This window comes from Acartia tonsa, chromosome 5, assembly GCF_053477335.1.
Source record: "Acartia tonsa isolate MP-2025a chromosome 5, ASM5347733v1, whole genome shotgun sequence".
NCBI lineage: Eukaryota > Metazoa > Arthropoda > Copepoda > Calanoida > Acartiidae > Acartia > Acartia tonsa.
Window position 1 is genome coordinate 9,911,388 of NC_137264.1, and position 16,115 is coordinate 9,927,502.

Below are 16,115 nucleotides of genomic sequence, written 5' to 3' on the forward strand. Positions count from 1 at the left end.
CTTAGAATGGAACAAAATAGGTTTCCAAAAAAGTGCTTAAAATGGAACCCCACCACTGGTAAACGTAAACGGGGACAACCAAAAAAGACCTGGAGGCGGAGCACTGAAAAGGACCTCTTTAATTTGGAATTAACATGGGGAGAAGCTGAAGCACTTGCCAAAAAAAGGAATTCATGGAGGAGCAGGGTGGCCGTATTCTCTGGACTCCACAGTCCAAAAGAGAGACGCGCCTGAACTGAACATTTTAAAAACTTGATTATCCACCTATAAAAAAGGTAAAATCATGATACAATCAATCTGAAATAAAAGAACATAAATATAAAATTATCAGAACTCGCTTAAAAACGCCAAGTATCATTTCCTGATTAGTTGGTACAAACTTGCTATGTCCCAGCCTTTATTCGACCAATAATTTAATATACAGAAAGAGAAATTTTGTTTATCGTAATTGGGGGTAGGTAAATATCAATATGGCATTAATTGTCGTAAGACCCCTGCATAAAATGTAATAGTTATTTCTTTCATCGTATTATAAACCGCTTTCCGCGGATATAGAATGTACAATTATAAGATTAAAACCAGTTTTTTTTAGACCCGAGGTGCCGAAGGTTGAACGATTATGATTTTTTATTCATGGTTCATTGTCCTATCCCTTGCCGAATAATATATCCTACCGTACAAAGTAGTAAGCTTTTTTGTCTGTAGCGAAGGATCTCGCAAACCGATGAACCGTTAAGGTTCTTTTTTACAGTGAAGCTTCTTATAGATCCAGTTTATAACTATTTAGAAGATGGGTTTCTCCACCCTACCAAAAGAAATCGCCTCTCGAGGGGCGTAGCCACTAGTTAATAAATAAAACAATGAAAATAACTTAATTAGTTTTATTGAAGAGCAACCATGATGACATCATATTACATAATTAAAAAATATTCAAATCAAAAATTGAAAAAGAAAAGATTTAATATTTAACAATTTTTAGCACGGGGAGGATAATAATAAATACTCGAGACTACAGATAAATCAATACAATATGCTTAGTAGTATCACAATCATAATTCAGAGTTCTATAGATTAAAATATTAAATAAGAATTTAAAATCTGACAAAAGTAGCTTTTAATACAACTTAAAAGCTTAATAAGAACAATTTATATTATTCTTTTTTATTATGCAGCAGTTTTAAGCTTTTTAAGATTTATTAAAAGTTGCTTTTTAAAAGCCCTAGGATAAAATATTTAAAAGAACTTTAAATAAGAACTATTATACATTAACTATGATTCTAAATGTATATTAGAAATGAAAACAAATATTGTTTATTATATTTCATAACCACTCTTCCTTTCTTGTAGTAAAACACAAATAATATACGCTGACACATTTAATCAAAAAAAACCTCTCTTTGGAGCAGATCTATAAACTGACTCACTCATTCATTCATGCTAAACAAATCTATAAAATGCAGAAGGTATCCTTTCATTTTTTATTTTTTTCTTAAATAATAATTTAGGTTTGTTTATTGTTAATTAAAATGTTGGCTAAAGGAATGGGAAAGTAAAATAAAAACCAAATAATTACTTAAAAGTTGTGCTAATGATTATAGGATAAAAATTAAATTTTGAAATGCAGCCTTAGTAGTTTTAAATCCAAATGCTTTAGGTAAAATTAAGGTTACGGCAGCAAAGGGTTAAAACGCAGCTGCTTAATAGGAAAAATGAGGGAGGGAGGGATAAAGAAAACTACTCAATTCAGTACAAGTACAGGTTTTAGGGTTGAATACTGAATAAAGCCATACACGCTGTACTAATGTAACCTAGTTTAACCAATTTAAAACTGGTCAAAACAAGTGTACATAAGGATTCAAAAGATTGTACAGCAATTGTCTAAACCGTACAAATAGGCAGTTTTTACCGGAAAAAAACAATGGGACAAGAAACAATAGCTAACAGGGAAGTTGTTCTAAATTAAAAATTAGACAATTTTATTTGGACTTTAAATAAAAAAGCTCTAAATAAATGTACATAAAGTGTCAACAAAAATTGTCTAATCTTTAACTTAACTGTATCTAAAACAAGTAATGAGTGGTTCGTTGGTATTCAAAATATGAAAGTTGGTCTCAACAAGATAAAACATTGTATTTTCACTTTACCTTTAAAATAATACTCAACTTTGTTTTACATACACAATAAAACTGTTAGGAAGCAACAATAACATTGGAATTAATGGTTGAAGATCATGTAGATGGCAACAATAAGTCCGTACAGACCCAAGACCTCGGCGAAAATAAGAATAAGGATCATGCCGACGTACAATCTTGGCTGCTGAGCTGTGCCTCGTACACCGGCGTCACCGACAATACCGACAGCATAACCGGCCGCCAGGCCAGACAGACCTACAGCCAGACCAGCTCCAAGGTGGACAAATCCGCTGAAAAATTGAAAACAATATTAAGAGGACTAAGCACGAATGAGAGCAAGTGAATTTAAAAACCCTTGGGATAAATGAATTCTTTATTATTTTTTTATTATCCTGTCAATTATCCAGAGAGGGAGAAGACATTTGGTTATTTATTTCACTAGTCCCCTAAAGTTTTATAATAACGATTTCTTATTCGTCGGTTTAACAACTTTGGCGACTTTAATTGAAATTTTATTTGTAGGTTCATTAAGTTAAGTGTCCAAACGTTACAACACAAATGGTAACAGGGTGGTAACTTTGTGAATCATCATTGCATTGGGGATGTAAAAATTTATCGGCCATTGTCTTAACCCTGCAGAAATAAAACAAAGACAAATCCAATTGTCATAATTAAGGGAATTTTTAACAGAAAATAAAAGTTATACTTTTTGTATTTATAACAAGTAATATCCTATATAACAAGTTTTCTGGACAGGTTTAAATTGGCCAAGAATTGGGTTTAAGGAGTCGAGAGGACGGAAGGTTGGTGCGTTCAACCCCTCCCCCCCCCCCCCCGAATAAAAAAAAACAATGGGGGGGATTTTATACTTACGTGTATAATTTATATTCAGGTGCGGCCTTCAGGTCAGAGGCGATGAGAACAGCTACGACAACACCATAAATGGCGATAATACCAGCCATGACAACGGGAATGATGGACTTCATGATGGCCTCCGGCCTCATTACGGCCATGGCGGCAATACCGGTGCCGGACTTGGCGGTACCATAAGCGGCTCCCATGGCTGAAAATAAAAAAAATTTAAAGATTATAATTGTTGGAATAACGGATGGAGACAGATTTATAGATTAGCTTTAACAATAAAAATCTTTTGTAGTAAGAAACTAAAAGATATTTTCAAATTAAACTAAAAAAAAATTTCTATACATCTCAACAAAATCTGCAAAATATTTAATGTCTTTTTTAGTTCTCCACTCTTAATTTTGATGAAAAAACCTTTTTGTTTTATTTACAGCTAGGCTAATTAGACATTTTTCCGTGTTAATAGCTTCATAATTTTCCTTTTAGGATTAAGCCACTTTTCTGTACATAATTGAATATCAGGTTTGATATTCATATTCTTTTATAACTTGATTAGAAGTTAAGAAGTTGGGTTAGAAATTCTTAAACCACAATTCTAATTCTTATCACATTTGTATTGCATGCTACTGTACATTAAAGTACAGTTTGTTAAGGAAAATATTAGAAAAAATTAAAATAGCAGTAAACCGGCCCTAGGGCTTTTTAATATTCACTTTTGTATAAGTCCAGAGAGAGAGAGAGAGGGGACAATGGTCGGTTTATTACACTAATACCCAAAGTTTTATTAATTGGTTAATACATTAAGTCAAAAGTTTCATGAACTAATATTTTTAATCTACAGATATGATGAGGTAATTTCAAGTATTGTGGATGCATATCGATTTATCGGCCCATTGTCTTGTCCCTTCAAATCCCTGACAAGGTTCTTTCTTTCAGGGATTTCAAGGGACGATAAACGATAAAGTGATTTACTTTCCTAAAGGTGATAAACAAAATTGGTTGAAAATTATAGGTTGAAAGGTTAAAACATAGTTCGAGACCAACCAAAAAAAATTCAATAACAGTAACCAAAGTCTGAGCCGACGATTAAGATAACGTTGTTATAAAACTTTGGGTACCAGTGTAATTTACAGCCTAATGCCCCCCCCCCTTCTCTCTGCTTTCCCCGCCTACTACAAATCATGAGTAACACAACACACAAATCTTAGAATTTTCAATTTTTCCTAGAAATTCTTACATTTCTATATCGAAAATATTCAGCAGATTTATAATAAGTACACCTTTAAACGTTGCACAATGAAAAATCGAGTGATAAGCCCCTCCCCCTTTATCCCCTATGAATCTAAGGGCAAATAGAAAGGTAATAATAAAGAAAGTATTATCATAATTGGGGCCAGAAGATAGAACACTTAGTATCGAGATAAAAATAAATCCTTTGATAACGGGAGAGTTTTAATTTAATGCAACCATCGCGTAATCAGTGCGCTTATGGAAACTTTGCATAAGTAAGCCTTGGTTTTTTCTCTAAATCAAATATAAAGTTGGAAAAGTAACGGCCAACGGCTGCCGGCTCAGCAGTTTTGGAGAATTTTCAGAGCAAAATCATCAATAAGATACCAATAAACTTTAAAAATGTCTAGTAAAAGAAGCTTAACAGCTAGAACCGGCTATAAACTGCTGGTTGCAGCTATGAAAAGCCAAGGGGAATTATTGAACTTCAACCAATGTAAAAAATCTAGAAGCAGAAAAATAGCCTAAAAACATTAGACTAAAATATAAAACTAAAAAGCTTAAAACTATCTTAAGGCCTATGTGAAACTACCGTTAAATCTGTAGTTATCTAAAACTTAAGCTACAGACAAAAAAAATTCTTCATTGATATGATAGGATATATAAAAAAAACTTTAAAATTAAACAAAAGTGTGTTGTAAAACCTACCGCCGAAAACAACAGCAGCTGTGGCTCCCATAACGCCGAAGAAGGGTCCGTACATTGGTGCATCATCAGCCATTTTGAGTTATGTGTGGTTTTTAGTCTGAAATATTCAATAATTTTGAATAAATATTAATAAAATATTAAGAATAACTGTATATTACAATGTATTTAATATGAAAACACATGAGTCGAGTGAGTCAGGTTGAAATGTAGGGAAGAAAAGAAGAGGACTAGTGTTGTGTGTGTGACAAGAAATCACATGGTGTGTTGTAGCACAGACTTTCTTCCCCCCCCCCCCCCCTTTCTCCGAGAGCCTTATATAGAGGGGAGTTAATCCTCCAATCATCTTCCTTCCCTCTTGTTGGTCTTCCTTATCAAAATACTTAATCCAATCCCCCCCTTAATCATAAGAAATATAACACTTAATTGAACTTGTGTTAAACAATTAAATTCATATCATTTAAACATTCAAAATAAAAATATTTTAAAAATCGACCATTTTTTATAAATAAAAATATTATAATATAAAGATCATATGTTTTCCGCCTAATTAACAGCTGTAGAAATGTAATATGATATAAACTGCCTTCCCCTTATCTTACTTAAAATATTAATAGTACATACAGCAATAAGAGACTCCATAAATGAAACTTCACTTATCTTTAAATATTGAAATCACATTTTTTTATGTTATTTAAATAAATACGGGCGTTCACTCATCAAGTTACAAATTCAAATATAAAACTAGTTTCTGCAAGAAAATAGAGGAGAGAGTAAGAGGATGGGACTCCTCTTATAGTATAAGGTTACTTAGGAATTATAAGGGGAAGAGAAAAGAATGGTTTTACTCACGAGAATATTATTCCCTTTTGGTCTGTTCGGCATTTGTGTGTGTGTGTGTGTTGGTTTATGGCCTCCACTCTATTATAGAGGATGGTTTCGAGGTTCCTTATATCGTTAAGTACAAATAGGGGAGGGGGTGGAGAGGATTTATTCATTTGGAAAGACTATTTAAGGTATAAAAGAAAAAAAGGTAGATAATGTTATGTATCTAAAAAGAGCAACATATGATTAATTAACATTCAAGAGTCCTATCAAGCTGAAGCCAGAAAAAGAGAAAATATTTTATTAAAAACTATATTAATCATATCAAATTAGAACAATTTAAATTCTTAATCAAACAAATACGACATTTGTAAAGTTGTCCATCAATGTAAAGGAAAGTATTTGAAGATTAAGGAAAAATTAAGTTTTCATATGACTTAAAACATTACAAATTGCTATGATAGATTTCCACTTTACCCCCGCGAATGGGTCATCGCGGAGGTTAAAGGGTAAAATCTTGGTTTAACACCAAACTATAACTAAAAACGTCCCTACTACTGCTGTCAGGTACTCAATATTAATAGATAAGAGTATGTGAAATGCCTTAGCCCAAAACATGCAATCAAAGAATTTATAGTCTGATGGGTGTTACTTAACAGAACACCCCGGGTGTTTGGATAGAAAAGAGATATTTGGCCTCACTTAGTTATAAGGCGATATTGGACCTAACGTTAGTTTGTTTCTCCCTAATATTTGTAAAGTACTAACGCCTGCGCCCCAAGCATCTAGAAGCAGAAGAATAACCTAAGACCACTTGACTAAAATCTAAAAACTAAGTAACCTAAAACTATCCTATGGCCCAACGAAAACCATAAATTCTGTAGTTATTAAAAACTTAAGCTAAAGACAAAAAAAACATTAGTACTCCATAGGATAGGATAAGACAACAGCCTTTGAAGTCAATATTACGCAATTCCTTGCAGAGAAGCTATTCTATATTTATAAAGTCTGTCTGTATATACGCCCTGTCCGTAAGCAACACTGAATTATTTTAAGTCATTAACTCGACTAGCATTGACTCTAGAACTCTCTTAGTCTTTTATGCTCAGACGGACAGCAAATTTCTTGTATTTAAGTGTCTTTTTTTCTCCTGCTATTTTAGATTTAAGCGGTGTAATTTTCTTAATGAATATTCTGCTAACTCTGAGAAGCTTCTATTTTATAACAAATATTGGTCTGTCGATCTGTATATAATGTGTAATTAAAGGTAAATAAATTACGTGTCCACTCACAAAATATAAATTAATGGAATAGACCTAGGTATCCGGCCATTCGAGACCAACAAAACTGGATTTTTTTCTTTAAGAGAGAGGGTAACATGTACTTTTTTTACGAGACATTATAAAAATAGAAATACCTTAAACTCTCAAAGTCGAGGTTAAAACGCCATTTTAGATTTTATTTATAAACCAGAATTAACCAATTAGGCAAATAAAGAATATTCTCAACAAGCTTAACATTAACATTTTAAAAGTTTGCTGTATAAAGTTTTGGTTGTCAACATGTCCATTAAATAAAGATCTCGCTAACTACTGACGCGCGCGCCATTTATTATCAATTTTTGGAACTTCTCCTAGGTTTAAGGATAATTTTATGTTGTTTTACAGAGAACTTACAATTTAATTGAACATGATTTTATTTTAGCTTAAAATGTCATAATTTCAAACTTATCTAAACGTTTTTCTTATTAAAATTATTGAAACTTATTTGATTAAAATGACTAAATGATAATAAATAATATAAAATAAGCAGCGACTGCGCCCCTAGTGTTTAGAGGACGAGTTTGTTAAAAGAAATAAAAATAGCCTTAAACCATCACGGAACTTAAGCAATATAAATCATAAAAGGGAAAATTCCACCGGTTCAGTGGTTATCGAGGTCTTAACGGACAAACAAAAATACATAATACTTAAAATTAAAAATTTACGTAATTTATAATTAACAAACGTATTAGTCATAATTCAAACCTTCACTTTACGTATAACGAAACAAATCCGGCCATTTCATATATGTATGTATAATAAAAGAGACTAAAAACTGACTGAAAATTCCTAAAATGTCACGAGTTTAACAAAAATAAGTCAACTTAACGTAAACGAAGCTGCAATTGCAAAGGAACAAAAAAGACAGCTTCATTCACCGAAAACTAGGTAAAAATGTACCTCCCTTTTTGTAATCTCGTTCTCCTCTACTTCATATCATTTGAGTTGCTTGTCATGACCATAGCTGCCAATTTTGAAGTAATTAGTTTTACTTCTTACTTTAATAAACATATAAATTAGAACAAAACCTTTACAACGTTCTTTATTTAGTACAGTCTTGATTTCAAAAAAATAATATATTTTTTCGAACTATCAATTAAAAGTTGGGAACTATGTTTAGTCTGACTAAGCAAATAGGCAACGCTGCACTAAAACAGGATTTCCATAGACAAATAAACATAGATAAGAAAATAAAATTTAATGTTATAAAACAAATTAAAAATTATTTTTTATATTAATTAAATAATATGATACGTCTATAAAAAGTATTAAAGCATTTTACATTTGAAATAGTTTATCTATGATTATTACAGATGACGTAACGCTAGACTAAACCGAGATAAGGAATAAAGACCTAATTACTTTTACTCTAATTTAATTTTTATCGACATACTACTTTCTATAATTTGATAAAGTAAAAACAAGGATTAGAGCTTTCATAGGTAGCAAAGCGCAAAAATACAAAATACAGAGAGAGTGATTAAAAGAGCAGTTGTTTACAAATTTACAAAATTTACAAAAATAGAAACCACGAAACCTATATTCTTTACAAAATAATTCAGCCGTCTATTTTGAGTATTCGCAGATTCGAAATAATTGAGTAGCTTTGCTTACTAAACAAGTACAATTCCTGTTAACTTATAGGATTTATATGTTAGATAGCAAAGTACAACTGTAATTCAACAAATATGTATGTAATTTCAAGCACAATTAATCTAGGTAAATGATAAAATAAACGTATAGCATTAAGTAACGGACTACAAATCAATTTTCATTGTCATAACACCACGTCACTAGTATAAAAATTAATTTGAATCAAATCATGACAAAAACTAAACCATTTAAATCAGAAGAAAGCAGGTATATGGGTAAAATTAGAATTAAATTGTACAGTTTTGAAAAAAATAGGAAAAATTTTTTGTTAGTCTTAATTACTTAATTTTCAATAATTTAATAATTTAAATAACTTCCAAAAATATGTATAAAAAAATTCACCTCAAGATAAAATATTTCAAAAATAAACATAATTTTACAAAGAGATTTTGTATTGTCAAATTTATACTCTTTGCAATATGTGGAATAACAAAGCCAGTTCAAAACCCCCTTTATTGGGGAGGGGTGGGGGGTGGCTTTTGGAACATTTTTGAAATATTCCTATCCATTGCCCCCTAAAGCAAATTTGCCAGGGGGTGGGGGGGGGGGGGGGCACTTTGGCATAGGGTGCTATTTTCCTCAAAAGAAAAAAAAGTTGGGAGGTGTTATCACCTTTCAAATCTACAAGTAAATGTAAAAAAGAAATCAAAAGTGGTTTGTGTTAAAATAATTTGAAATCTGGATTGCAAGTTTTGAATCTATTGTACAGCAGAATCCACAAGTCAGTGAGGCTGAGAACTGAAACACCCAACCAAAGGCCAAGAGAGCTACCAACATCAATAACAAAGTTGTAGAGGGTGTAGTTTACCACCAAGAATCTCTTCTCTACAGTCTTCTGGAACTTTAGATTTGCCTTAGCCATTGTTGCAGCCTTTGGGTGATCAGGTATACCTTTGTTGCGCAATTGAACATCAATTTTGGTGGTCAAACATGGTTGTTTACATTGTTCCTGAATTGGCAGTTCATCCATGGCAATCAGTTTCATCATGTACGACTGCCAGAAGTCCAGTTTTGTCAGAAATTTTCTGATTCTCATTGCTTCAGAGTCATAAAATATGCCAGTACATTTGTTTTTAGGTGATAAGTATGGTGGATTACACCCAAGTTCTGGTATCATAATATCATTTATTAAAGCATCAACACAGTCAGCATAGGTATTTTCAGTGTCATAATGCTCGCATGCATTCTGATCATTGGGATTCTCATTTGAAATCAAAGTGAGCTTGATTTCATACCATTTTTCAATTCCAGGGGTCAAATACATCAGTTCTCCACTTTGTGAAACAAAACTTGGCAAAGGATAGGTATTTTTCATCTTATCAGCAAGAAAAATGTGAACTTCTTCAGTTTCATGTAATGTTCTAATATAAAAACCTTCCTTTACATTGTACAAGCTTATTTTATGACAATATCCATACCTAGCATTGTAAACTTTTTTCATAGGTCCATTATCTGCTCCTTTGATTTTGGGAATTTCTTTGGTTTTGTTTGAAAGAATTTCATCAAGCATTTCATAAAACGTTTTGTTTACATGACCACCCCATGAAGTAACAATGTTATGACCAGGTATAAAATAACTTAAAACGCTTCCAAACATAAGAACATTTCTTGTTGCGTAACCATGTTTTCGCAAGTTTTCTATTCTTTGCTAGTTATCAGTGCATACAAAGAGATCAGGGAGATCAACCTCTGATATGTTAAGAACCTTAACATCTTCAACTGTAGGAGGGTTAATCAACCTAAACATTTTTATTACTTCAAAGTCATTGGCATGGGAGGCAGGGTGAAGTTTTATGCTTTAGGGGGATTGCAACTGCCCCAAATCCCCCCTTCAGTCTGCATAAAGGTAAAATTTTCACAAAAAAAGCTAAATTAAAAATGCATCTTACCTATTAAGACTTCCATTGAGCTGAAAGATTAGCATCCCAATAGACAAGAATATGATCAAATTCTTCAATGCTCCTCCAGTTTCCATTAGGTATCTGTAAAAATCTTTGAATATAAAGATATAAAACAAACTTTACCCCCGGGGTAAAATTTTTGGGGGGGGTAAAATAAATTTTATTAAATATTTAGTATTAAAAATGCGCGCGAACCGCGCAAAAATTTTTTTATTGGGGATTTTTTATTTTTTTTTTTGGGGGGGGGGTAAATACCCCCTCCTAAATGGTTGGGGGTGCCTACGGCACCCCCAGGGTAGGGGTAAATTTTAAATGGGGGGGGGGGGGGTAATCGCCCCATTACCCCCCCCCCCTTGGACGTCTATGATTAGTGTTATGAACTTTGAGGTGCATTACAGTTAAGAATAAACTGATACAAAATCTATAATCTATTATAAATAGCCCCTTGTGTAGAAATCTCTACCTCTTCCCTCCCCCCCCCCTCAAAAAACAAATATATTTTTTGTTTGTTTCAGGAAAGAAAGTAAAAGTTGTCGCTAATATATGTAGGTATTTAAGAAATAGATTACATGACATAGAACACCTATTTCACAGCTTTAATAAAATAACCAAAAACTATGATGGGGGAGGGGGGAGGGAAGCTTCGGGGTGGTTTAAGTCTATTTTATTTTCATATTTAAGCCTTAAAATGACTTGGGTGTTTTTGTGCCTTTTTTTACAAGTTTGTATCCCTTTGAATATAGATGCTTTGTCTTTCTGAACCTTAAGATCTCGCTAGCTAATGGTCTGAATTAGTTGTAAGTAAGCTGCATATATGTATATACATAAGGGTGATTTAAGTCTTTATTTTGCTGGTACCTCCCACCTTCCCCTAGGCTAATGGCAAAAGCAACTAATCCTTATGATAAAGTAACAGGAAGGATCTCGCTAACCGCTAAAACCAAACGGGTTCTTCTTAACAGGTTAGCTTCTCATAGGTCCCGTGAAGATTCATAACTATTAAGGGGGAGGGTACCACCACCCTCTCAAGAGAAATCGCCCCTAGAAAAAAATTTTTGAACTAAAATTAAAATGAGAGAAGCATCCACCCCCACCCCCCCAAAATTTTTTTTTTTTTACTTTTCTTTTCAATATAAAATAATACATTAGGTTATCAAATTCGACTCTCCACTCCTTAAGTGCCCCTAGAGGCCTCTAAAGCTTAGATATTACAATTAAATTTTTGTAATCAAAGGGTTTGTTGTTTGTTGGGTGTTATTTGATCTAATGTCTTTATTACATATTACTTCACTGACCCGACCTCGGTTACTGGGAAACATACTTTTTCACTAATGGTGTCTTTTTATTGGGTTTACAAAAAACAGATATATAATATTGGTCTAACTAATATAAGCGAAGAAAGTATTTTGGTGCACGAAGATACTGCTAATTTTTGTGTGAAAAAATGTATATGAATAACCATCACCTGATAAAGTTTATGCTAATAAACGAAAATATTTGGAGCCTCGTGTGTTGATTTTTCGTCCTTGTTGGGGAATGGGATAGTTGGTACGCTTCCTTTTTATTAATATATATTGTTTTTAATAGTAAATTCAGAGGTTACAAAGATTTTATGCTTAACCCTTAACGGTCGGGGGGGGGGGGCGTTGAACGCCCTCCACCCTCCGGTGTTTTCTATCTCATTTTTTGTGTGTGAAAGATAGAGAGCCCAAACTGCGTGACTTTTTAAGTATGGATATGACACATAACTGAGAGTTGATATTTTTTAATATCTCCATCCTGGCAGGCACAGGATGCCAGCCAACCTGGCAGGGTCATCCAGGTAAAGAGCAAAAATATTTTTTTTTACTTAAACAAAGCATTTTATCATACCAAAATACTAAAATATCCTCTAGTAGTACATCCTCATATGAAATACAGGTGTCCAAATCACTTTCAGGTTCCAGGTATGATCCTGCAGGTCTCCAGAAATCATTAAAAGGCTCCTGTGGCCGCAATTTTTTACTTACAGACGTCAAATTTTAAACTTAAGCTTTTCTTACATGTCAACATAAAATTTATTAAAATTTCATAAAGATCCTCCGCCGTTTTCCCGCCGACCGCCGACTGCGGCGGATGGCTGCCAAGTACAGCTGCGGTCGCTGAAATTTATATTTTGATATTTCTAATGTAAAATTTACATAAAGATAAACATTTTCTGGAAAAAAATTGTTCTTCTAGCTTCAAAAAAATTTTTAAGTAAAAAAAGACCTAAAAACAAAGGTTGTTAAATAAAAGGGTAAAGGAAGCGAAAATGGACTTAGACTTATAAAAGGTCGAAAATTCATTATCAAACAGGGGACTTACACAAAAAAATTAGCCCTATAGCTCTAATAGGAACTAAGAAAATTGTTAAGGAGCGGCAAGGGGCCCGACTGTAAAGGGTTAAGACAGTCATCGTTCTACTTTGTTTTGTAGATGATAATTTTTTCCATGCTATTAATTTAATGTACTAAGTCTTCATTATACAAGGGTTATGGATAAATAATTCAACAAATACATCTCCAAGTTTATTATATCCTTTGTAATTTTTCCATAATAGTTAATCAATTACCATTAAACATGTATGACAAAGGATAAATGTTATAACAAGCTTTTGGGTCCATCCAATAGTGTCCAATCAAATTTACCTAGGACACATATTAAATAGTAAAAAAATCAAAGGGTGCAATCTATTAAAAATTTCATAATAGTGTATTATCCTTTTATTAAAGTAACAGGATGTCTGTTTGTCTGGGTGTTTGTAATGAAGGATCTCGCTAACCGCTGAATCGATCGGGTTCTCCTTAACAGAGTAGCTTTTCTTAGGTCCAAGGAAGGAGGGTACCACCACCCTTCAAAGAGAAATCGCCCCTAGAAACCCCCCCCAAAAAAAAAAAAAAAAAAATTTCCCCTCACAAAATTTTTTTTTACTTTTTCTTTTAAAATCTAAAATAATAAATTGGGTTATAAAATTCGATTCCTCAAGTGCCCCTAGAGGCCTCTAGGGGGCGAAGCCGCTAGTATTATTTATATAGTAGTATATACTTTCTTTGCGGTAAATATGATTTCTGTTGGAAGGAGGAATTGGGGTAGTGAGGGTGCTGCAACTAGTTATTTCATAAAGAATTTAATCAGCTAAAAAACTTTGGGTGAAGAGGCAGTTAGCAATTACTCTCTGTTCAGCAGTGTCATAAAAACTTTAATATGCCTAAATTTAACTGACACATTATCGATTACAATTATTTAAAACTTAATATTTAACTTTATAGTTTTATTTCAGATTTAAAAAGAAAAAGGGAAAAAAATTCGGGGAAGGGGGGGGGGACTTTTTCCAGGGACGATTTCTCTTGGGAGGGTGGTGGTACCCTCCCTCAAAAAACCTGTAGAGGAGAATCATAGTGGTTTAGCAATTAGCGAGATCCTTCGGGACGGACATCCTGTTACTTTATGATTTCACTATGTGTATTGTATAAACACCTTGTAGCCAATATTTAATAAAATCAATATCTTAACAAATTATGGTTTAAGTACATCTTTAATATCGTAAAAATTAATGATCTGATGAACAAAGATTATAACATCCATGAGTAGTGAAGCATAGAATTGACAAACTGCCAAGTCATAGAGCAGATGTTTAGTTGTCATAACATAGAAAGAAAGAGAGATAATATGGAAAAAAATCAAAGAAAATCACTAAACCTTCCAAAAATAAGGTTTATGTATTACTGTATTAATTTACTAGCGGCTGCATCCCAAGTGGTCTCGTAGCATGACCGATAGACAGACGGAATGAAAACTGTATAGACTAGATGTACATATCTAATAGGAATCTTCACTGAAAATTTCAGCTTGCTACCTTTATTAGCAGCCGAGTTAATGACATAACGAACTGACTGACGGACAGACAATGTAAGTTAAAGAGTAGCTTCACAATTACTAATGCATATTTTCAAGTGTAGTGTCATTTTTACTACATTACGCCCCTTGAGGCCCTTAGGGCAAGTAAATTAATAATGTTTTTTTTAAGTTTACGTTAAGATCAGCTGTCTATCAAAAAACATCCAAAAAGTAAAAAGTCCCTAGGACCTATGAGAAGCTACACTGTAAAGAAAAGCCTTATCGATACGGGAAGCTTTACAAAGTTTCTAAAAAATCTGCCATGTGACGTCATAAAATGAGGGATTATCCATCTCTTTTTAAAAAGTTTTCTCTCCCACTTCTCCTTTCATCCCTCATTTTTATGACGTCACATGGCTGATTTCTAGACACTTTGTAAAGCTACTCAATTGAGTGGTTAGTGAGATCCTTCGGTACATACAGACAGACAGACAGAGATACTTCATTTTATTATAAGGATTTAATTCCAATTTTGAAAACTCAATAGATCCAGTGGTTAGCGAGATCTTATGAAACATAATATAGTGTTAAAAAAAGATAAAAAAAATAATAATAAAATCTGATAACAATTATAATTTATTTCAATATACAGCTCGATTAAACACAAACTTTTATTTAACAATATTTTTTATGATATCATTCAGGATAAATTAATAATTGTTAGTTATGGCTATTTTTGATGATGAAAAAATGAAAATTGATAATTATATATATTAATATATATATTTTTAATGAAATTCTGTTATGATGATAGTTTATAAATATACAACATACGTAAACATCTATTTTATGAAAATTATTATGACATTTACGTTTTAATCCTTTTTTGTTTCAATATAATGAAAATAATGGTCTAAAGCATCTAGAAACCTCTAGGGGCATACACTCTGAAGAGGGTGGGTTAGTGTCGATCTTCTAACTTAAATTTTAGAACAAAAAGTTAAAATGGTTTAAAAATTCTGTGACTTTAAGAATGCTTTCTTTACCCAGGGAGGGAGAGGATATTAGTTTGTAACTTACACCGGTACCCAAAGTTTTATAACCATTTTTTTATGCTTAAAAATTTTGGGTACTTTTATTGAATTATTGTTGGTCAGTTTCAAACTAGTAGTGTCCAAACTTTTCAACCAATAATTTTAAACAACAGAAGTGGTTATTTTGTCTGGGAATGTACATCAATCTATTTTCCATTTTCTTATCCCTCCAGATTTTAATTGGCAGAATATAAAATATGTTAAATGCGCCAATTCCTTTTTCCAGAAATCCTAATTTGGTCCCATTAATTCTAATTGATAAAAATTTGCCAGATTTTAGATTTTATCCTCCAAAATCATGGACCTGGATAGGTATTCAGTAATTTAAAACATGTATTGTTTAAGCGCAGCTACTTCATACTTAGCTAGCGGTTACGCCTACAGAGGCCTCTAGTGGCACTTTAAATGTTTTTTTTTTGTTCAAGTCTCTACGATACCTCTTTATGTTGCTGACAAGTCTCTCAAATATTTAAATTTCTTTCGATTTTTTTGCGATTTCTCTTGGAATGGTGGTGGTACCCTCCCCCAAAATAG

General features: G+C 32.7%; 1 protein-coding gene across 11 annotated transcripts; it reads right to left on the reverse strand.

Moving 5' to 3' along the window:
- Positions 1 to 867: 867 nt before the first annotated feature.
- On the reverse strand, positions 868 to 5,085 carry LOC145318716 (V-type proton ATPase 16 kDa proteolipid subunit c-like). Of its 11 annotated transcripts, none has more exons than XR_013879478.1 (5): positions 4,932 to 5,085; positions 3,006 to 3,195; positions 2,145 to 2,422; positions 1,208 to 1,277; positions 868 to 1,064 (listed from the first exon to the last, which is right to left on the reverse strand). XR_013879478.1 is itself a non-coding variant. In XM_080160183.1 (3 exons), the coding sequence occupies exons 1-3, from the start codon at positions 5,002 to 5,004 to the stop codon at positions 2,215 to 2,217; spliced, it is 471 nt and encodes a 156-aa protein (XP_080016309.1). In that variant the 5' UTR covers positions 5,005 to 5,085; the 3' UTR covers positions 1,515 to 2,214. The 11 variants fall into 11 exon arrangements, 1 of the variants encoding a protein (XP_080016309.1); XR_013879473.1 differs by having other exon boundaries at positions 868 to 1,098; XR_013879472.1 differs by having other exon boundaries at positions 868 to 1,098; positions 1,208 to 1,340.
- Positions 5,086 to 16,115: the final 11,030 nt, after the last annotated feature.

What these genes read in the sequence shown, in the direction of transcription:
- LOC145318716 (XM_080160183.1), bottom strand. Translation starts at nt 5,004, where the DNA reads ATGGCTGATGATGCACCAATGTACGGACCCTTCTTCGGCGTTATGGGA. An exon ending in AGCTGCTGTTGTTTTCGGCG is followed by an intron (nt 3,196 to 4,931) that starts GTAGGTTTTACA and finishes TTTTATTTTCAG; the next exon opens with CCATGGGAGCCGCTTATGGT. An exon ending in CCTGAATATAAATTATACAC is followed by an intron (nt 2,423 to 3,005) that starts GTAAGTATAAAA and finishes TCAATTTTTCAG; the next exon opens with CGGATTTGTCCACCTTGGAG.